The sequence below is a fragment of the Haliotis cracherodii genome, unplaced genomic scaffold, assembly GCF_022045235.1.
Source record: "Haliotis cracherodii isolate W230 unplaced genomic scaffold, xgHalCrac1.p SCAF_6, whole genome shotgun sequence".
NCBI classification, from domain to species: Eukaryota; Metazoa; Mollusca; class Gastropoda; order Lepetellida; family Haliotidae; genus Haliotis; species Haliotis cracherodii.
Genome location: NW_027266319.1, coordinates 22467770 through 22491640, shown reverse-complemented (window position 1 = coordinate 22491640; position 23871 = coordinate 22467770). Strand labels below are relative to the sequence as shown.

Genomic DNA, 23871 nt, shown 5'->3' with positions numbered 1-23871 from the left:
GTATTCCAGTTATATCACGGCGTGTCAGCTTAATGTGGGAGGAAAGCCAGAAGTGATGCAGGTCTTAGACGTTTACCACTTCGGTGAAACCCACGAGCACGGGTATGGTGCTGACAAACCTAGAAACATAATCGGGGTGAACCGGGATTTGAACCCACAACCATAGGTTTCTGGCGTGTCCAGGGGACGCAACTCTGCACAGCGAATCGCGGCGCCTTAGACGACTGGGCCACCCGTGCCCCACACCCATGATAAGAAAACAAGTTGTTCAAAGGTCATAACAGACACATACCAGAACACTTGTTACATTCCTACCTTAACAATAGCTATAACAAATACAAGCCACCAATCATTCAGATGGACAGAGAATGTTTTCATTAGTACAGGAAGCTAAGTGTTTTACTGACAAACATCTTCGTCTAGTCTAGAGGCGCCACAATGACGGTAATCTGTCCAACAACGCTACGTGAACTACTGCTACACCGTGCATTCAGGTACGACACCACTAACAGGCAGCTAGAATGGTGACCCGACCTTGACCCTTGTCATAAATATCATGCATCTTTCGCGTTCATACCAGGAAGGAAGGACCGGCAGCTTTTAGTCTGCATATAGTAATACAACCCCGAAAAGGACACCTCATTACACATATGTAAACAAATAAAAAACTCTAGAGCAAAATGTAAAGTTCTTGAACTGAAATAACGTAACAATAACAAGTTTTTTCACACTGTAGTATTACCAGCATTACATTAAAGTATCAACGCTTACATGTACCCGATTTGAAAAATCTCGTTAAAATTAATGCAGAATGAGATTTTTAATCACTTTTCAAATACTTTGTGCTAATGAATAAATCATTTGAAGATAAAACTGATCAAATTGTCTATATATTCGAAATACAGAAAAACATGAGAGAATTATTACGAAAAGAAATGACAAATTTACAATTTGATTACAAATCTCATTGAAATATGACAAAACACATATTTATTTGACACAGCAGGGGTTATTCCCCTTTAGAACAGTGTTATTCCCCTTTACTGCATGGAAGATGATTGAGTTTGATTATATATTTTCAAAAAAAGTGACAGATTTACTTTGCCATGTATCTCTATGCAACACACTGAAATCTACACGCACATTGGTTACATACTCTGATTCCAAATTAATAAATGTAATTTTCCCCCTTAATATTCCCCTTAGTGCTTTGAAATCAAAGAAACCATGCCATACTTTCATGCAAAAATAACCAGAAACAAAATACACTTTCAGTTAAAGCCCATACATGGTGCATTAATATCAAAACAAGGTCATTTAGGGTCAAGGTTACATAAAGGTCATACCCTTTCACCATGGAACTAGGTCAAACAGTCATGTGACTTACATGAATGCCTTGTACTTATTGCCTATCTTCTGAATGTGAAGGTCGTATTTGCTGTCAATGTAGGGTTCGGTTGTGGAATAACAGGAGGTAACTGCTACCACCCCTGCTATGTCTTGAAAATCATAATGGCTGCCTAGTCTAACCTGAGCAGAGAGAAGGCATATGGATGTAAAAGGCAAAATAATGGAACAAAATCCCATGCACCCATGCAAAACTTGGGAAAAGCTCTTGGGATATGTGATGTCATTTTAAAAGTAACAGGCCGTTCTTTACAAATGTCATGATTTTCAATGCTGGTTTAATCCCCCCCGCCAAAAAATAATAATTTTTTTTTTTTTTTTTCATAAATTTCAGTTTAAAATTATTGACATCCCAAAGGTCCGAGAATTAAAAAAAAATATCATGTCATTTTGAGGATAAGGTGGAAGTCATATGGCCTTATCAGCCCATCACATATCCCCATTGACTGAACAACTTATGTCACAAAGGTGCACCAATCGGATCAAAAAGACAGATGGAAGTGCCAAGAATCCTATCATGCCTATTTCAAATAGTTTTACAAATTTACAAACCTCAATTGTCCAAATTTTGGAAACATTAATTTTTCATATTAGAGTTCAATGAATGGACACTTGATTCTTCCATCGATTACATCTGGTGGTGATAAAAAACAGCCATGGAAACACACACTAGAGGACTCACAAGTAGGCTTTGTAATTGTTTCCAATTTTCTGAACATGGATATCGTATTTGCCTTCAATAAACTGCTCAGTAGTGGCATATGATCTAGTGACCGCCACCACGCTTGCTATATCTTGAAATGAATGAGGAGAGTCTATCTTCACCTAGGCAATAACAGAGCAGTGATTGGTTAAAAAAAGGCTTGACAACTGTCAATAATGTCATTGATTACTTTCGAGTCTTCTTCATAACAACTTTAACTATATCCCCCTTGTGTACCCAATAATGAACATTTATCACATTTATATACCAAAAGTAATATCCTGGATTTCTAAGTTTTTTCATTCTAATATTATTTTTATTTCTGTGTGTGTTTTTTGTTGTTTTTTAATGTCGCACTCGGCAATATTCCAGATATATGTTGTTATTGCATTTTTCTGATAACTGTCAAAAGAATTTAACCTTAAATTGACCCTGACAATTTTTGTTCTTTTCACTTTTTGCTTCCCAACTTTTGGCATATTCAACAACAAATTCTGAAAAATATAAAAAATAGTTTTGGTCCATCCTGAATTCAATTTTCAAGCTTGAAAAACCAAGAGAGTCCAAACTTTTGATCACCTAGACAACTGGCCTTTCATTCTTGTAGTTACTGAACACGAGTGGACAAAAATACCTTGTGATTTGTGATTACGAAATATATATGATGCAAAGACACTTCCTGTGTCACAAAGATGGTTTCAGAGGCAGCATGTCATTAAAATGTTGAATAAGGTCTGCTTCATTGGTGCATTCTATTGTTTCCTAGACATTTATTGGGTGACTGCTTGAGTGAGTGAGTATGTGGGTGAGAACTCACTACTTCTGCTTTCAGTAAGGATGAGTGAGTGAGTGAGTTGGGTTTAACGCCCCTTTTAACATTATTCCAGTTATATCACGGCGTGTCAGCTTAATGTGGGAGGAAAGCCCGAGGTGATGCAGGTCTCAGACGCTTACCACTTCGGTGAAACCCACGAGCACGGGTATGGTGCTGACAAACCTAGAAACATAATCGGGGCGAATCGGGATTCGAACCCACGATCATAGGTTTCTGGCGTGGCCAATGGACGCAACTCTGCACAGCAAATTGCGGCGCCTTAGATGACTGGGCCACCCGTGCCCCCCTTGATAATGGTATAGGGATCTATACAGAAATGTTGCTGTGACAGTATATCAAAGAAGTGGTTATCCATATATCGTTTCTACTTTGTGATACATTGTACACAAGGATGAAAATACCACAGCTCCCGTCTTTAGTCAAAATACCTTGTAAACATGGTCAACCATAGAGCATCAGTTTAACTTTGTCACATCTTTATACAAGATAAGCTGAGAAAATTTGACAGCAAAATGACCTCAGAAACTGCTGCAACAGTGATTAACAGGACAGAAAGAAAATATTATTCATAACTGGGTCAGAAAGTATTGTTCCAACATGCTTTTCATGCATTTCTCATATACATTGTGCACATAATTTTTTGCTGAAAAACATTCACTTAAAATAGAAATGAGAAAATTTGAGTTCAAATACAAGGTTGAATCATTGTGAGTGAGTGAGTGAGTTGGGTTTTACGCCACTTTTAATAGTATTACAGTTATATCGCGGCATGTCAGCTTAATGTGGGAGGAAAGCCCGAAGTGATGCAGGTCTTAGACGTTTAACACTTCAGTGAATTGAATCATTGTAAACGAATGACATTTTCTTCATACTTAATGAGTGATTGATTCAGGTTATGATATAATACACGTTTTTAATAATTCATGACTTTTGGCTTTTCAGCTATCATGGGTACAAATTGAAAGCAATTTCCGAAAAGACACCTGATTTATTTGATAGTTATTGATTATTGATATTGGTTTGATTGGATTCTATTACACGTTCCATGTTCAACTGCTCTTACAATCAATAGGAAGCATGTCAAATTTAGTTTTCCTAATCAATCTTCACGCTATAGTTATAGTCTGAAATGTAGGAGGGCAAGACTCTTACCTTGATTTCTTTATTGTATATAAGTCCTTTCTTTATTGTATATAAGTCCCAACTTATGATCGAGATACTGTTTATTTGTTTTGTTTATTTGTTGTTTAACGCCGCACTCAGCAATATTCCAGCTATATGACGGCAGTCTGTAAATAATCAAGTCTGGACCAGATAATCCAGTGATTGATATCATGAGCATTGATACACGCAATTGGGATCGATGACATGCATCAACCAAGTCACCGAGTCTGAGTACCCGATCCCGTTAGTCACCTGTTACGACAAGCATGGTTACCTTTTACGACAAGCATGGGTTGCTGAAGATCTATTCTACCCTGGATCTTTACGGGTTGATTGAGATACTGAGACATTCAACTCCCTCTCACTCATGACAATAAACACAAGAACACATTTTTAATTAGCTGTTCACTAAATCTGTAACAGTTTGAATGATTGAGATACCCAGACATTCAAACTGTTACAGATTTAGTGAACAACTAAATAAAAATGTGTACTTGTGTTTATTGTCATGAGTGAGAGAGAGTTGGATTAATGTTGGTGAGTGAGTGAGTGAGTGCCTGTTTTCAGCCGAGAAACGTTTTGATAATGATTGTAATATTTTGGTCAAATCCAAATTTGAAGTGTATACATTTTTTGCCTGGAAGTTTATTTCTCCCTAAATAGATATCAACATAACCAATCAGCCACTAACTTCATCCAACATAGTGGCCCAATAATTGACGTGACGTGAGTATGGTTTTACGCCGCTTTTAGCAATAATCCAGCAATATCACGGCGGGGGAAATCAGAAAAGGGCTTTACACATTGACCACTAGGCTACCCGACCGCCCCGGATTAATGCTGAGTTAAACAGTATTTCAGTCATATCACAGCATGTCAGCTTGATGTGGGAAGAAAGCCCAATGAAGGTCGCAAATGTTACAACTTTTGTGAAACCCATGTGTATGGTGCAGACAAACCTAGAAACATGATTGGTCATATGTATCTGGCATTTCCAAAGGGAAGCAACTCTGCACAGAGATTTGTGACACCTTAGATGACTTGAAATGAAATTGAAAATGTGTCAATCAAATGACATCATTGAAATCTATTGATATGTCAACATCTCCAGGCACTTAGGACACTCAGAACAGCCCTAGCAAAAGTTGAGTACTAGAGATTATTGATCGTAGATTAATCACATGAAAAAATTGAATAAAAAGGTAAATGAATTTGGTGTGTACTCCTCATAAAATATCTGATTTCAAAGTTTACAGCATGCTGTCGTATTATTTATATTAGTGAGTGAGTGTGTATGCCTTTACGCCGCTTTCAGCAATATTCCAGCAATATCACGGCGGGGGACACCAGAAATGGACTTCACACATTACCCATGTCGGGAATCGAACCCGGGTCTTCGGCATGACGAGCGAACGCTTTAACCACTAGGCTACCCGCCCACCCCAATATATATATCTATATTACTTCAGTACCTTTATAGAATACCAACTTCACAGTTAACAGACAAAAAATACCAATTTAAATAATGGAACAGTGTTTTTTTTCTGTCTTTAAAGATTAAGGAAAAAGATTAAAAAATTGAGTTGCAAAGACAAGATCCTTCTGTTTTATCTCACCTTCCCCAGGCCGGAGTGGGCGTGGCCTATTTTCACAACCACCGGGAACTTTGGAGTTATAAGCTGAAACATAAAAAAGAGGATAAAAACATCCCCAATAACAGGATGTTTATCTGGAAGAAAGAAACATGGTTATTGGTGTGCTTAATCCATATACAAACGTTGAATAACAGAAGGAGCTGACCAATTGATATGGGTGCATGGATTTTATGGAAAAAAAGAAACTTTCAAAAAATGATTGAAAAAAATAATTATGCTTAAAAAAAGCGAAATTGTCTGCCACCAAATTTATAGTAGGTTTCAATTTTTTTATTTAAGTTCAAAGTATAACATAACTAAAATAATATCTGGTTTTGCATCATCAGCTGAAAAGTATGAAGTCTCAATACAAAATCCAAACACTCACCACCCTCCTGCCCCCACCCCCACCCCCCAAACACACACGCCCCCAACACACACACACACCCAACACACACGCCCCCAACACACACGCCCCCAACACACACACACCCAACACACACACACCCAACACACACACAGATATCAATTGGTCAGTCCCTAATGACATTTATTGAAGGTGGAAACAGTGAATATATGTAAATATAAGCATATACTGTAGGTCCCTTTATAGTATCTTATATTGTAGTGACTACTATCACTGCTCAGTGGTAACTGTGGGGTGTGGTGAAGTGGGGTTCAACACTGCATTCAAGATTATTGCACTTACATTGCAACGAGCATACACCTGTGTGAGTGTCGTCTGGACTTATAGTGCTAGTCCACTGAGATACCCTGCCACAGGTTAACATGAACACCCCACTCAGACACAGTATACCGACTCCGAGCCAACCAATCCTTGTTTTAGCCCTTAATGCCAAGCATCAGCCTGGGTAGAAACAAGGGCAATCTCTATGCAGTGATAACTATAAAGATGTCATAATTTCTTAACTGTTATATAAAAAATATAAAATGTTCAACTTATTCATACTATATAGAATGACCATGATTTGGAAATTAATCAAATTTATTCAATAGTGTATTCCATAAAACTTATTTTTGCACACTTGATGTGCTTTCTATTTTCTTTTTTGGAATACTGGAATACGTTTTCAAATCATTTTAGTAGACTGTGAACAAATGCACACTGGTGAGATGTTTCCTTCAACAAAACAGGATAAATCTTAACTAGGACATATTGAAGCAATCTTAGCAATGGCAACGTCGATGTTTGTTTGTTTGTTTGTTTGTTTGCTTGTTTAATTCAGCACATTGCAATACATTGTCAAGTGGACAGATTAAATAGTGATTGCTGCTATGCCTCAAAAGGTACATGTATATTGTACATAACCTGTCAGAATTGTTATTAAACATTGCCGTGAAATACATTTTAATTTGTCATCACAGACACAAGTTCTTAATTTCTTGTGTATGCAATCGCATTGCTTTGATCTATAATATTGCTACTCATGTCTCGTTTACTCAAAAGTCCTGATATCTTGAAGTCCTGCAAGATTCGAGATAAAGGGGATCGACTGTATATGACTGCAGTGGTGTATAATCATTCCGCTCTAAGAGCCTGACCGCCCGATCAGTTTAGTCAACTCTTAAAACAAGCATGGATTGTTATTCAAGCCAGAAGCCCCATGTGACAGTATCTTTGAACAATGATGTACCGATAGTATTGTGTGTGTAAGATGAAACAATGTCTTCATTATCAAGACTTTAAAATTAGTTAACAGTGATAGGATGTGGCATCATACACTACTGTGATGTCATAACACATTGTGTCTTATTACATCAGCAGTGGCATCTGCATGACATTAACAATGGTGTCTGCATGACATCAACAATGGTGTCTGTATGACATCAACAATAGTGTCTGTATGACATCAACAATGGTGCCTGCATGATATCAGCAATGGCATCTGCATGACATCAACAATGGTGTCTGCATGACATCAACATTGGTGTCTGTGTGACATCAGCAATGGCATCTGCATGACATCAACAATGGTTTCTGTGGGACATCAGCAATGGTGTCTGTATGACATCAACAATGGTGTCTGCATGACATCAGCAATGGTGTCTGTGTGACATCAGCAATGGTGTCTGTGTGACATCAACAGTGGTGTCTGTGTGACATCAGCAATGGTGTCTGTGTGACATCAGCAATGGTGTCTGTGTGACATCAGCAATGGTGTCTGCATGACATCAGCAATGGTGTCTGTGTGACATCAACAATAGTGTCTGTATGACATCAACAATGGTGTCTGCATGATATCAGCAATGACATCCGCATGACATCAACAATGGTGTCTGCATGACATCAGCAATGGTTTCTGTGGGACATCAGCAATGGTGTCTGTATGACATCAACAATGGTGTCTGCATGACATCAGCAATGGTGTCTGTGTGACATCAACAATGGTGTCTGTGTGACATCAGCAATGGTGTCTGTGTGACATCAACAATTGTGTCTGTGTGACATCAACAATAGTGTCTGCATGACATCAGCAATGGTGTCTGTATGACATCAACAATGGTGTCTATATGACATCAACAATATCGTCTGTATTACATCAACAATGGTTTCTGTGGAACATCAGCAATGGTGTCTGCATGACATCAACAATGGTGTCTGCATGACATCAACAATGGTGTCTGTGTGACATCAGCAATGGTGTCTGTGTGACATCAGCAATGGTTTCTGTATGACATCAACAATGGTGTCTGTATGACATCAACAATATCGTCTGTATTACATCAGCAATGGTGTCTGTGTGACATCAACAATGGTGTCTGTGTGACATCAACAATAGTGTCTGCATGACATCAGCAATGGTGTCTGTGTGACATCAACAATAGTGTCTGTATGACATCAACAATATCGTCTGTATTACATCAACAATATTGTAGGTATTACAGCAACAATATTGTCTGTATGACATCAACAATGGTGTCTATATGACATCAACAATGGTGTCTGTATTACATCAACAATAGTATCCTTATGACATCAACAATAGTGTCTGTATGACATCAACAATAGTGTCTGTATGACATCAACAATGATGTCTGTATATTATCAACAATAATTGCTGTGTGTGTCTTATAAATTACTCATTAGCACCAAGAATACTTACTTGGTCAATATTATTTTGAAAGAATATGGCCAATAAAAATCAAGAGTAGAAAGCAAATACAATAATATTTGAATAGAATATTGAATCATTTAAGTCATATATATATGTGGTGTATTACTGCAAGTCACAAAATGACAAGAATCCTGATGCTATAAATTGTATTGTACCCACTATTCTAAGTAATATAATATTACTGCACAGATAAGTGATATTCTAAACACTGCGATGTTAAATAAGATATGCTAAGTTGTCGTCATTTCCTGCCACAGCAGTTATATGCGTATATCCTCTATGTATGTCCCTACATACTACATGCATGTTCCTACATACTACATGTTCCCACACTAGTGGAGGAGTGAAGTGACGTGGAATGTGTGTACGTGCCAGGTCTGGCTCCGGCAGTGGCTGCTGATATCGTTCCTACTAATACTGTCTGAAGATCCTTGCTTCTCGTCTTTGACGGGCATTTAGAACTTGTAAGAACATGAAACATGAAGCTTTTATGGATAACATCTCTTTTATTGTTTGTAACAATGTTTCAGGGCTAAGATTTCCTATCTTTGTCTATATTTCTCTTTTTTTATAGTGAACAGTGAATGAGTGTGTTGGGTATAATGGTGTGTCAGTTTGATGCTAGAGGAAAGCCCGAAGTGATGCAGGTCTCAGATGTTTACCACTTTGGTGAAACCCACAAGCAAAGGTATGGTGCTGACAAACCTAGAAACATCACCAAGGAGAACTGGGATTCAAACCCATAATCATAGGTTTCTTGTGGGCACAAAGGGGCACGACTCTGCATCGCGAAATGCGGTGCCCTAGACAACCGGGTCACCCATGTCCCTTTGATATTGAGGAAAGAAGTAACATTAATGACTCAATGTCAAACACATGTTTTGGAATGTGATTTCAGATAGTCTTATTTACAGTAGTGTAAATGTTAACAGACAATAATGTCCACCTTGGCTTCAGTGAAGGAATTGGGGGTAGGGGGGTGTCATGAAAAAAAATAACACAGTGAAAGAGTGTTAATTATTTATAAGGGTTCCTTTCGTGGGAGGGCAGGAGGATGAAAAATGACACAATTCTTTTTTTTTCAAATAACATTTTTAGAGACTGGTCATATCTTATAGGGTCACGGAAACATGTTACGTGTATTGGCATGAAAGAATGTTACATAGAAAGGGGAGGAGATCGGCAAAGTATGATACAGTCCCATGACTAGTCTCAACCCCCAACCCCCCATAATGAATTACCAGTCCCTTAGTTCGATTTAGAATTATCCACAAATACATATCAGTAAAGCATATATACTTTCAACAGTTTTGGTACACATAATTTTCATCTGAATATGTTTGGTATTCTACAAACTGATTCAAACACAGTACAGACTTGAGCCCATTTTACTGCTACACTGATATTTGAGAAGAACACCCAAGACACTCCCTGCTTTCTCTCCCTCCATCTGTCTCTAGGCTGTGTGTGTGGTAATGCCTTGGGTGGGTTCATCCCCCCACACTCCACTGCTCATATACTGTAAAACGTAAAATTAATGCGTCTCCAAAAGAATGCGACCGCTGGCCCCTAGCCAAAAATGCGACTCAATATGAATGCAACATCCCCCTCCTCTCAAGCATCAGTGGATTAATATCTAAAGAAAATGTCCTGTCAGGTTTACAGGAGAATCCTCACCTTAATCCAACCTTACATTAATCCAATCACACACCTGATAGCACCGCTTATTAGCGCTGAGTAGAGTACTGTCTGTCTAGACTTGCAGGTGTGATCAGTGATGACATACGTGAGTAGAACGCTTATCTTCAACCCAGCAGTGACAATTCCCAGGATGTAATTAGTGTTTGAATGACATTGTTTATATACTTGTTACAAGTGCTGCTGAATAAACAGTGATGTGGAATACATAGTTTTGTTTTCAGCGTATGTCTAAGTTGGTATTTGTGCTATCCAAAATGTCTTACTGTTGATATATATGCGATGTTCAATATTGCGGGCAAAGACCACTCGCATTTTTCGCATTTAATTCACGCTCGCGTTAATTTCAAGATTGACAGTACACAGATGTACTCCCCAACACATTGGTTTCTGTTGATGTGAAACAATTTAAGTAATGTTCCTACTAGGTTTCAAGGAGAATTTGTTTTCGGTGAAACATGTTTCTCATTTTTAATCACTGATGATGTTATTGACAGATTATTTGACAGACTTGATAGTCTTCCACAACTTCCACCAAAAGCATGTGTCTTATGTGTTTCTTTTTAATTGTAAGCAGAAGACACAATTCATAATTAACATTGTTTTTTTAATATTTTTACCTAAATTAGTAAACATGCTATTGTGTCAGTGGTCGTCTGGTCCATCACTATTGTCTGGTCAAAACTTGATAATTTACAGTCCACTGTCATACTGCAGGAGTTCACCTGTGCAGTGTCAGGCGAGGAACAAACACTAACATTCTTATGCACATTGTGTGAGTGGTGGGTTCTGCTGGTAGAGCAGGACATGCTTACCATTATACCAAACACCTGTATTACATCACTATCTTTAAATGACCCTGTCATTTCATTTTCAGCACTTTTTTGCCTTTTACGCCCCCATGAAATTTTTTTTATAAAGATTGATGGTTAGGTTGACCTTTGATATTGTTTCTAATAATAAATTGTGTTCTGTCATACTGCTTGTACTAGAACAGGCCATGGTAATTGCTTGCCTAGGCCTAGATCTGGAACCATTTGCCAGTCATGCTCCAGATATTGTTATGAGTGAAACTGAGACACTGAATAAATCATTTAGTCAAATTTTAGAAATCACACAAGAAACTGGTGTGTGAATTACTTGAATGATGATATTTCTGCAAACTGACCCCGACCTAGTGCTTCTTTGAAAGGCAAAAATATCTTCAAACAAGTTTTGAGTGCAAAGTTCAGCTATGCTGGAAGCACTCATAAAATATCAAACTTTCTGACTCTGAAAGCTGTATGATTAGAATGAGAATGAGCAGGTATTCGCATGGCTGCTGTATTAGTCTGTCAGATAGTAAACTGGCAACATATGTTATCTGGACAAAAAGTTAGTGCTGCTAAAAGCAATGTTAGAAAAAGTCTAAGCATTTAATACTTTTACCATCCTAGGGAGTTAAGCATAACATGCACTGTCCATGGTAATGTATCAGGATATAATAATAACGTGATCAAATAGCGGTCATGCAATGGATAGATCTTTAGTTGTGCTTAGATTACAGGTTAATCTGTAATATATATTACATAAACCCTTTTTAACTGTATACTGAAATATCTATGGTACAAATATTCATAAAGGTTTAGAAATTTTTCTCCCAAGCCTTAGAATGTTTATAACTCCATCTCATCCTCACAGACTTACAATGTTGATTACTCCATCTCATCATCACAGACTTACAATGTTGATTACTACAACTCATCATCACAGATTTACAATGTTCATAACTCCATCTCATCATCACAGACTTACGATGTTGATTACTCCTTCCTATCATCACAGACTTACGATGTTAAATACTACAACTCATCATCACAGACTTACAATGTTCATAACTCCATCTCATCATCAAAAGACTTACGATGTTAAATACTACAACTCATCATCACAGACTTACAATGTTCATAACTCTATCTCATCATCACAGACTTACGATGTTGATTACTCCTTCCTATCATCACAGACTTACAATGTTAAATACTACAACTCTTCATCACAGACTTACAATGTTTTTAACCCCATCTCATCATCACAGACTTACAATGTTTTTAACCCCATCTCATTATCACAGACTTATGTTTTTAACTCCATCTCATCATCTCAGACTTACAATGTTTTTAACTCCATCTCCTCATCACAGACTTACAATGTTCTTAACCCCATCTCATCATCACAGACTTACAATGTTAAATACTACAACTCATCATCACAGACTTACGAGGTTGATTACTCCTTCCTATTATCACAGACTTATGATGTTAATACCCCCATCCTATCATGACAGACAAAACAATGGCCAGGAAACTGCTGTTGTCAGTCTTGACGTGAAATACAGCAACACCACCAGGCACATCATGTCACTTGACCTGATGCCATGTGATGTCCGTCCGCATTCACTCAGTGGCTCTACAATGTGGTACGAGATTTACAGCAGATCTAATTAAAATCATAGATCAGTTGATGATGTAAATATATAAATTACTTTGCAAAATAAGTTTGCAAAATAAAAATAATAAAAATATTGTCTTAGTTGAATACATGTAAAATTCCTTTTAAAAAACCCTGAAATAATAAACGAAAATATGTCAATAAACACCAAATATCCACCCAAAACAGCTTTTTCTATAACAATTTCTTGCAAATGCAATATAATAGGTAGGCTCTTTTGAAAACACTTGTTTTTGTCTGGCCTTAAGGTAAACTGAAATCACACAAATAACAGATGATGCCAGACGATTTTTTCTTCTTTTTCTTGACTTCGTGACCCGATATGCCAATTATACGGAAAAGATAGCCCAACATAATGGCAAGAAGGAATGTCTGGAGCAAACATTACCACTTGTGGGTAGGGAACACCTACAAAAAATTCAAACTCAAAATAATCTGGTAGTTCTAAAGAAGACATGGAAAATGTGTTATGACTACAGATGACAGATATCTTGCCATGAAATAAGCTATCTTCCTAGATTAAGCAAGGTGAGCTGAACTTGTGTTTTGACTGCTCATCAGAGTCGATTTACATTAAAATCAAAATGTTACCTTGAAAATACCTTTTGAATAGAAGCTTACTTTATTTGAGAATGAAAACAGAATTATTGTGAACAGACGTCTGATGAACCTCTTATATTTTTTTATTACAGTGTATTATCTACTTTATTTATTAAAAACATCATGTTTATTTGTAATTTCATATAGACTTATTCATAAAACATGAAGTAAAACCTGTCTGAATTCTTTCTTTTCTCAAGAGATTCTTCAGATCCTGTTGGATATCTCCAAGTGGAAACTGAAAAGGAATTGGCTATGAATCTTTTGAGGTGATGACTGCCAGAAAATTTGAGAATCCATGGAAGTGAGTGAGTGAGTGAGTTTGGTTTTACGCCGCTTTTAGCAATATTCCAGCAATATCACAGCGGGGGACACCAGTAATGGGCTTCACACATGGTACCCATGTCGGGAATCGAACCCGGGTCTTCGGCGTGACGAGCGAACGCTTTAACCACTAGGCTACCCGACCGCCCCTGAATCCATGGAAGACATCAAATCTCTGTCCTGATTTAAATCACAGCTCGAAATAAAAGTTATAGATTCATATTACCTATATACCAAGTGCTATTAAAAATATTTGTTTAATAAAAATTTCATCATCATCTTTATTATCATTTTTAGACATTTCATAAATGTAAGAGTTATTGCTAAAGTACATCGCCCCCTTCCTCTGAACCCTCCTTATATGCACTTAGACATTTCCGAGACTTCACAGCCAATCACATCCCCCACTCAAATACCACATACGCAAATATGTGATGTACACAATGGAAAGGCAGGGAAGGTGGGCGGCAGTGTGACCCAGGAAGTGCTGCCATCTATGCCAGGTTTATAAATACGGAGACATGATTTCATGAGTTAGTAGTGGAACCAGGACACTCACTCAACAGAAGGTATGTAGGATAAGTCTAACCATGTCCATTTACTTCCTTGAAATTACCGAGAACTACATGTTGATATAGAATCCTCAAACTACAACAAATATGACTTTTGATGAGTCAAAGTATGGCTATCATGATATATGTATCCATTCTCTGTCAACTAAAGTTCGTTTCAAGGCGCCATTAGTGGTAATCTGACCGCTTCACACCCGATTTTGACGAAATTAATAAAAACAATATTAAATGGAATTTTAAATTAAATTAATGAAATAAGTTATAAACAAAGTCCAGATGTACAATGAACACGTTTTATAACCAAACAGTGTAATTACAAGATTACATTGCGTACGGATTTGTTGACATGGTATTTCTGTTGGAAAAAAGTGCGCACTTTACTCAAGAAAATATGGTATAACATATCCTTTACTGAAAGCTAATGTTGAACATTCAGTCTTGGGTTGTAAACTTTTTTTGTGTGATTTCTGTTTTAGATAATTAGTCTTGGTTGATGTATTTTCTAGCCGTGTGGCTTTTCCTGCAATAAAAATGTTTAGATGGGAATTGTCCCTTCTATACCTCCATACTTGCTTCCCTACTGTAATCATGTTGTTGTTGTTTTCATTAATTGATATTGTGTATCGCGAAAGCTTCCAGGCTATCATGCGTACAGTTAGGAAGTTATTTACAATGGTATTGGTTAAAAAAAAAATTCATTCATAGATATCAAAACCTCTTAATCACCCCTTGGAATGAGATGGACATACATATGAACACATGACATATTAATCTGTCAGCATTAACGTTGCTACTGGCTTCACTTACATTATCTAATTATCACTGGCTTCACTTACATGTATCTGATTATCATTGGCTTCACTTACATGTATCTAATTATCACTGGCTTCACTTACATGTATCTGATTATCACTGGCTTCACTTACATGTATCTAATTATCACTGGCTTCACTTACATGTATCTCATTATCACTGGCTTCACTAACATGTATCTAATTATCACTGGCTTCACTTACATTATCTAATTATCACTGGCTTCACTTACATGTATCTGATTATCACTGGCTTCACTTACATGTATCTCATTATCACTGGCTTCACTTACATGTATCTCATTATCACTGGCTTCACTTACATGTATCTCATTATCACTGGCTTCACTTAAATGTATCTGATTATCACTGGCTTCACTTACATGTATCTCATTATCACTGGCTTCACTTACATGTATCTCATTATCACTGGCTTCACTTACATGTATCTCATTATCACTGGCTTCACTTACATGTATCTCATTATCACTGGCTTCACTTACATGTATCTCATTATCACTGGCTTTACTTACATGTATCTCATTATCATTGGCTTCACTTACATGTATCTCATTATCATTGGCTTTACTTACATGTATCTCATTATCACTGGCTTCACTTACATGTATCTCATTATCACTGGCTTCACTTACATGTATCTCATTATCACTGGCTTCACTTACATGTATCTCATTATCACTGGCTTCACTTACATGTATCTCATTATCACTGGCTTCACTTACATGTATCTCATTATCACTGGCTTCACTTACATGTATCTCATTATCACTGGCTTCACTTACATGTATCTGATTATCACTGGCTTCACTTACATGTATCTAATTATCACTGGCTTCACTTACATGTATCTCATTATCATTGGCTTCACTTACATGTATCTAATTATCACTGGCTTCACTTACATGTATCTCATTATCACTGGCTTCACTTACATGTATCTAATTATCACTGGCTTCACTTACATGTATCTAATTATCACTGGCTTCACTTACATGTATCTAATTATCACTGGCTTCACTTACATGTATCTCATTATCATTGGCTTCACTTACATGTATCTAATTATCACTGGCTTCACTTACATGTATCTGATTATCACTGGCTTCACTTACATGTATCTAATTATCACTGGCTTCACTTACATGTATCTAATTATCACTGGCTTCACTTACATGTATCTGATTATCATTGGCTTCACTTACATGTATCTAATTATCACTGGCTTCACTTACATGTATCTAATTATCACTGGCTTCACTTACATGTATCTGATTATCACTGGCTTCACTTACATGTATCTAATTATCACTGGCTTCACTTACATGTATCTAATTATCACTGGCTTCACTTACATGTATCTGATTATCATTGGCTTCACTTACATGTATCTAATTATCACTGGCTTCACTTACATGTATCTAATTATCACTGGCTTCACTTACATGTATCTCATTATCACTGGCTTCACTAACATGTATCTCATTATCATTGGCTTCACTTACATGTATCTCATTATCACTGGCTTCACTTACATGTATCTAATTATCTGATGAAGAGGCAAGAGGCAGCCCTGAAACATTATGTCTGTGTAATAAATTAGTTGTATCCATAATGCTCCTTGTCATGATAGGAGTGAGTGAGTGAGTGAGTGAGTGAGTGAGTGAGTGTTTTTCTATATTATTCTTAAATGAGTGTGGGAATTTTGTGATAAGTTTGTGTATTTTTTGTCCTCTATTTTCAGCAAAAATGGAGTTTTCACCAGCTGTATTGTTCGTGATGGCAATGCTGTCAGTTGTCATGGAAACTGAAGGATGCATGTGCGAATTCCTATCTCTTAGGGAGTTCTACTGTCAAGCCGACTTTGGTAAGGAATAGGAACTACTCTGCATAGTGTGCTGCCCTGCATACCCCTGTATTATAGTATTATACTATACAGTATTATCCTTCTGTTGTCATTACCCACTCATGTATGCTATTGTTGTTACTGTTAATCCTCTACTGTTAATCCTTCACCTACTATACTGGTATATATTCTGTACTGTGTACCTCATTTAGTCATGCTTGACAACGGTAAAAGGATCTATACCGAAATGTCGCCTTTACAGTATGAAAGAAGTATTTTTTCATAAATTGTGTCTACTTTGGCATCTGTCAACTTCTAAGTAATGCCTTTCAAACAAGACATTTTGTGTTCTTAATCAATTTGATTTTAAAAAAAACTTTAAAAAATTAAATACTCCATCAAACAGACCATCAAACATCCATTGCGGTAATAAGTACCCTAATAACAAGCATGAGAGATCAGGGCCATGTCTTATCCCATATTGACAATAGTATATAGTGGGCAACATAGTGGGTAGACTTACACCTAGTCTCTGAAATAAACATATCTTACAGAAAAGAAAGTTGCTAACTTATCTTAATAAAAATATTATACAAAAGGAGCCCAAAAACTCTTCATTTTCCTGAGTAGGATATAGTGAGATTTAAAGCCTGGCTATATTGTTTCAGCGGTGAAGGCAATTCCTTCCAACTGGACCACTGACAATGATCTAGAAGCTGCCAAGTCGACCTTCACCCTTAATATCCTTCACTCATACAAGGTGAGAACTCACTGCTTCTGTTTTCAGTAAGGATGAGTGAGCTTTTAACATTATTCCAGTTATATCACGGCGTGTCAACTTAATGTGGGAGGAAAGCCCGAAGTGATGCAGGTCTCAGACGTTTATCACTTCGGTGAAACCCACCAGCACGGGTATGGTGCTGACAAACCTAGAAACCCAATTTGGGGCGAACCGGGATTCGAACCCACAATCATAGGTTTCTGGCGTGCCCAAGCGACGCAACTCTGCACAGAAAATCGCGGGGCGGTCGGGTAGCCTAGTGGTTAAAGCATTAGCTTGTCACACCGAAGACCTGGGTTCGATTCCCGACATGGGTACAATGTGTGAAGCCCATTTCTGGTGTCCCCCACCATGATATTGCTGGAATATTGCTAAAAGCAGCGTAAAACCATACTCAATCACTCTAAATGACTCTCAAAGAAGTCCTTCTGATTTGGTAGTAACTGAGAAAGTTGTCATTGAAAGTTGTCTCCCTTTAGTTACTGTGATACCTGGTATAACTGACGTGTCTGTTACCCCCATCACTCCCGATACAGCTGTGACAGCAGTCCAATCAATTACTGGAATGTTGAAAACAATCTGTTTGTCAATATTCTGTCACTGCTTGTTGCTTAGATTATTTTCATTTAAGTTTTAAGTACCCACAGGACTACCCTGGTTAGTCACATCATAGATTGTTTAATGACAAAACTTATCTAAAACTCTATGGTCACACTACAAGTCACTAATGTTCCCATTTCTTTCTGACCATGCACGCATTCCTTCTGATATGTATCTTATTCGACGTTATAAGCGCCTAGGGCGCTCTCAAAATGAGAAATTGGGGGTTCTTGGAGTTGAAAGATAAATTTCATGGTTTATGCTGACAGCCTGAAAAATGTTTATGTACGGCAGATATATATTTTCCAGAATTTAATTGCCCATATTAATGGTGCATATAACACATGAGTGCGTATTATACACGAATGAATAAGCCTTGTTTACCTTGATCAATCGGAAAGGGCGCCAATTGGGATTGCTAACGTGCCAATATATTAGCAAATATCGCCGTGGGCGCTTATTAGAGCGGGGCGCTTATTACGTAGAATACGATATATGTTTGAAAAATAGATAAAACTTCATGCAGTAAACATCAGGGTATGCATGACCAGATCGTTTTATATGTGTTTCTAAATCCCTGCCAGATCTACGGTCAAACTTTTCCCAATCTCAGAGTTTTTACCTATCTCTTGACTCAACAGCGATCAACAGTGGGTGGCTGGGTAGGGTCCGGTAATAGGGGGATGGGTACCTGGGTAGTAAATTGGACTCGTCCCAGCCAACCTACCACTCATCTACCCGAAACCTAGTCTATCCATCATTCAGTACCCCCCATGATCATGAACAATGATCTTGTAAAGGTAAAATGGTGGAATTTATTTATTCATTTACTCATTCGTTACTCGTTCATTTGTTGAAAGTATTTTCATGGCTCAGAACAGTCAAAATTAATTCACCCCAACTGATGATCCATAGTTCCATAAGTCTCTGATGTTATTCTCTAAATATGGTGTGACTCTCATGTCTCATTTCTTGTATAAAGAACATCAATGTTTATGACATAGATGCCACGTTTCCTGGCTAATGAGACTGAGATCACAGTGAGCTCCTGGGAGAGTGACGGACTCTGTGGTATAAACCCTGGTAGACCATCATATGGCCAACAACATAGACAGACACACAGGCCAATCTTCATCACAGGTAAAGTCGTCTTATTATTTGATACTAGTTGCCATGACTGCAATGTGTTCCAATCTCATCATGCTCATAGCTTAGACCATGTGATGTTAATAGATAACAAAACATATTTTACAAAATAAGAAGTTAATTATCCAATGTTAAATCTTCATTCTGGTATGATAAATACTGTGGTCCTATTCGCTATACTTCTGAGTGAGTGAGTGAGTAGTTGGGTTTAACGACGCTTTTAACAGTATTCTAGTTATATCACGGCGTGTCAGCTTAATGTGGGAGGAAGGCCCGAAGTGATGCAGGTCTTAGATGTTTACCACTTCAGTGAAACCCACGAGCACGGGTATGGTGCTGACAAACCTAGAAACATAATCAGGGCGAACCGGGATTCAAACCCACAATCATAGGTTTCTGGCGTGCCCAAGGGATGCAACTCTGCACAGCGAATCAGCACAGACGACTGGGCCCCCCGTGCCCCCCTATACTTCTGAAACAAGCTATGATGAATGGGTCCAGGGTATTAATCATTATGTTATGAGGATATAACACCCTGGAAAATAGAGGATGGAGTATACTTCTTTGATTTGATGTAACCCCCCATTTTATGCAACATATTTCATGACCCTACACCCCCCCCCCCCCCCCCCCCCATCCCCATCCCCATAACAAAGACCATTTCCTAAATCCCTAAAAAAAATAATATTTTTTTATTTAAAAAAATAGCACTGAGTCATTGATATGTTTGACAAATTTAGCTGTCTCATCATTTTTTCATGCCAGCAATATTTCACCTAATTATGACAGCAGACTGTAAACAACAGTCTGGAACAGTCAATCAAGTTGATATTGCAATCAAGCATTCATTGAGCTTTATCACCTGATATATTATGACCTCTTATGTTCCTTTGGACCTATTCCATCCTGGAATCCATAAGAGGGTCAATGAGTTTCTCTATGTTTATTTGAATATTTTCCTATTGCAGGAGAAGTCAGGGAAGATGGTACATTATGGACTCAGCTGTGTAGTCACATCGCCCACTCATGGAGATGGATACCCAAGCCTCAAAGACGCATGATCCGAAAGTTTCCAAACCTGACATGCTGATCAGCCAATCGGAAACAAGAAATGTTTGCATAGCCAATCAAAATCAATTCAAGTACCACTGTTTCATCACAAACGATGTGTGTGAATGGCATCATAGCTTTGTAGCCAATGTTAAGACAGAAAAACCTGGACTGGTCCAAATGGTGAACTGACTTGCTGTGCAGTGATGACATTGTGCCAACCAATCCACACTTGGTGACTTTGTGAAAATGTTGATGTGTTGGCTGTTTGGTTTGATTTGGTTACATATGAAGTGTTTTATATGATTAATGGACTGCTTATCATGATGTAAAATCCCCTTGCTTTGTGAATGAGTAATATATGAACAAAGGACATACTTGGTTACCATGACTCCTGTCATGTGTCATGTCACAAAAGTCTGTCATGACCGAGCATGCTGGCTTTGATTGGACAGAGCAACATATCAATGATTAGCCAATCATAAGCCAGAATTTGCCATGGGCATGTAAGTGCAAGGTTCTTCGAGATAATGGCTGCTGACTACACACAAAAGGCCATATTTGTTTACATTTCTTGGTTTTATGGCTCCATGGAAACAAATATTTGGAACAATGGAGAAAAAACACTTCTTTTTGACATTTTAATTAAATTAGTTGATCACTTTATTTCTCTAATTATAAAAAAATGTTTTTTCATAAACAAATAAACACATTCTAATGTTTTAATGATCAGTTGGTCTGATACGACTAAGGTAGTTTTGTCATGCATGACATTTTAAGCATCATGTTCCCATCCACTGGAACGTTTTGAAAACACATCCAAGCATCTTTTATAAACAAAACAGATCAAGATCTTCACTTGACAAGGTTTGATAAGGTTTGATCAAAACTATGACAATTAGAATTTTAACCTTATCAAAATTATATAAAGTAGTCTTTAGCACCAATAATTAGACATGTTTATGTGCCCTGGGTATTTAATATGTTGAATACAATATCATATTTTGTTTTGACACGCCATTTGTTTAAAAATAATCTGAAAACAAGAATAAAGTGTGATCTTATGTGGAAACTATAATTAATGTAAATACATGAAAATGTGTGCTTGACATATTGTACAATATCATATATGACTGCGTATAAGCCGAATTTTGAGGACCAGAAAAAAGATTCTGTAGAAAGGGGTCGGCTTATCCAGGGGATACACTTTCATGATAGTATTTTCCCAATCATGATCTGTCAGAAACATCGCCTGAGTGACGGTCCGATAGATTACAACTTCCCGAAAGTTTGGAAGTTGCCACGACTAGAGCCATTATTGTTATAAATTATCAATAAAGTTATTATTTTACACCAATGTTGTCATTATTAAAAAAAATGTTATGCATGATACTACTTCCGATAATAAGTTTTCAATTGAATGTTCTAAGTTTATCGTTCTTCATAAGCTCCACAATCTTTACATGTAACAATACATGTAATCCACAGCTATAATATATAATCCACAGATGAAATCGCCAATAGCTATTACGTACGTTTTGCAAATTTAATTGTACCCAATCAAACCCGGGTCTTCGGCGTGACGAGCAAACGCTTTGACCACTAGGCTACCCGACCGCCCCCTTGATATATGAACTACATGATATAAAATGTATTGCTGTACTCTATCCACGGTACATTTATATCCCAATACACTATTGTGGAGGTGAGGTGGGGCAAAAAGGGGTTTAAGGTTATCGAATAGTTTGTTTGCAAGTCATTGAATCAAAATAATGTGGACCTGTTAGCTTGATGTCAATCTCTGGTGTGTCTAGTCCAAATTCATTTGTATAATGACAATTATATACAGTCAAGTCCCGTTAATCCGACATTGTTGGTTGCATATGATTATGTCGGATTAACGAGTATGTCGGATAAAGGAAATTAGGTAGTATAAACGTTCGTGATCGAAAATTGGACAACTACATCATAGATAATGATACGAACACGTTGGAAAATGAAAAATGAAATATTCATATTGTTGTGTTACATTGTCAGTGGAATATGTTTTCTAATCATGCAACCACTAAAGTTTAACCACTGCAGCCATTGAAATACAGTATGCAGCTACTCGCCCACTAGTCTCGCAACAAAACATGGGGCTGTGTACTCGCAGGCAGATGACCACGGAGTATGCTGATCACTGTGTCGGATTAACGAGACTGATTAATGAGTGAATTTGTTCACATCATTTGTGTCGAATAAGCCGATTGTCAGATTCACGAGATTTGACTGTAGCTGCAATAATGCTGAGTGCGGTATGAAACAACAAACAAACTTTGATATAATCATAAATTTCCTAACAACATGACATAGACACTGAGATACTGCATCCTGACTCCGAACCAACCAGTCCTTGTTTTATCCCCTTAATGCATAGTGCCATTCACAGCAACAAGTACCATCATTTTCTGTTAACCTGTCCATATTTTACCTCTCTTAGAAAAAACATGTTGCCATTCTCTTACACAAAGTGCCCAAGTAACTCTAAATTTAATCAGCAACTAACATGTAACAGTAACAATACCTTATCTTGGTGTGTTGTTTAGTCTAGAAAAATACAAGCTAAGAAAACAGTTAGTATAAAAGCGGTCAAGTCATTTACCACTTAAATGTAACTCTAAATGAATATTATGTTTGTGGGACAATGGCCTTATTACTGAAACCCACTCCTATCTAGAAATTTGATCTTTCAAGGACATTATTCATTCCATCCTGCGATTTAACAACACTTATCAGCAATTTATATTTTTGTCAACATAAAATGACAATGTAAATTAACAAGAGCATTCAGGTGTTTATTTATTTTAGTTCTTGTTAGTTGTTTATTAATCTGATAAGTTTGTTATATGTAACACTGGAGAAATTAATTTTGAAGTTTGCAACAAGTTTTATGGTGTATAACATCTGAGTTAGTGAGTGAGTGAGTGAGTTGGGTTTAACGCCGCTTTTAACAGTATTCCAGTTATATCGCGGTGTGTCAGCTTAATGTGGGAGGAAAGCCCGAAGTGATGC

At 37.3% G+C, this 23871-nt stretch overlaps 2 protein-coding genes across 5 annotated transcripts in view; one reads left to right on the top strand and one right to left on the bottom strand.

Moving 5' to 3' along the window:
* LOC139444883 (synapsin-like) overlaps positions 1-23871 on the bottom strand; it is a 92717-nt gene that overhangs the window by 11436 nt on the left and 57410 nt on the right. For 2 of the 4 annotated variants that reach the window (XM_071225887.1, XM_071225886.1), the window contains exons 6-7: positions 5726-5788; positions 1388-1530 (exon numbers count right to left, since the gene is read on the bottom strand). In XM_071225887.1, coding sequence (XP_071081988.1) covers positions 1388-1530; positions 5726-5788 — 206 coding nt within the window. Of the gene's footprint in view, positions 1-1387; positions 1531-2089; positions 2233-5725; positions 5789-23871 lie in introns of all 4 variants that reach the window. The other 2 variants (XM_071225888.1, XM_071225885.1) reach the window with 1 other exon arrangement.
* Positions 14434-22168, top strand: LOC139445357 (uncharacterized). Its single transcript, XM_071226489.1, has 5 exons — positions 14434-14561; positions 17139-17261; positions 17909-18000; positions 19626-19761; positions 20736-22168. The coding sequence occupies exons 2-5, from the start codon at positions 17144-17146 to the stop codon at positions 20855-20857; spliced, it is 468 nt and encodes a 155-aa protein (XP_071082590.1). The 5' UTR covers positions 14434-14561; positions 17139-17143; the 3' UTR covers positions 20858-22168.

Coding starts and splice junctions, on each gene's coding strand:
- LOC139445357 (XM_071226489.1), top strand. CDS start 17,144: ATGGAGTTTTCACCAGCTGTATTGTTCGTGATGGCAATGCTGTCAGTT. Junction 18,001..19,625: donor ATATCCTTCACTCATACAAG/GTGAGAACTCAC, acceptor TTTATGACATAG/ATGCCACGTTTCCTGGCTAA. Junction 19,762..20,735: donor CAGGCCAATCTTCATCACAG/GTAAAGTCGTCT, acceptor TTCCTATTGCAG/GAGAAGTCAGGGAAGATGGT.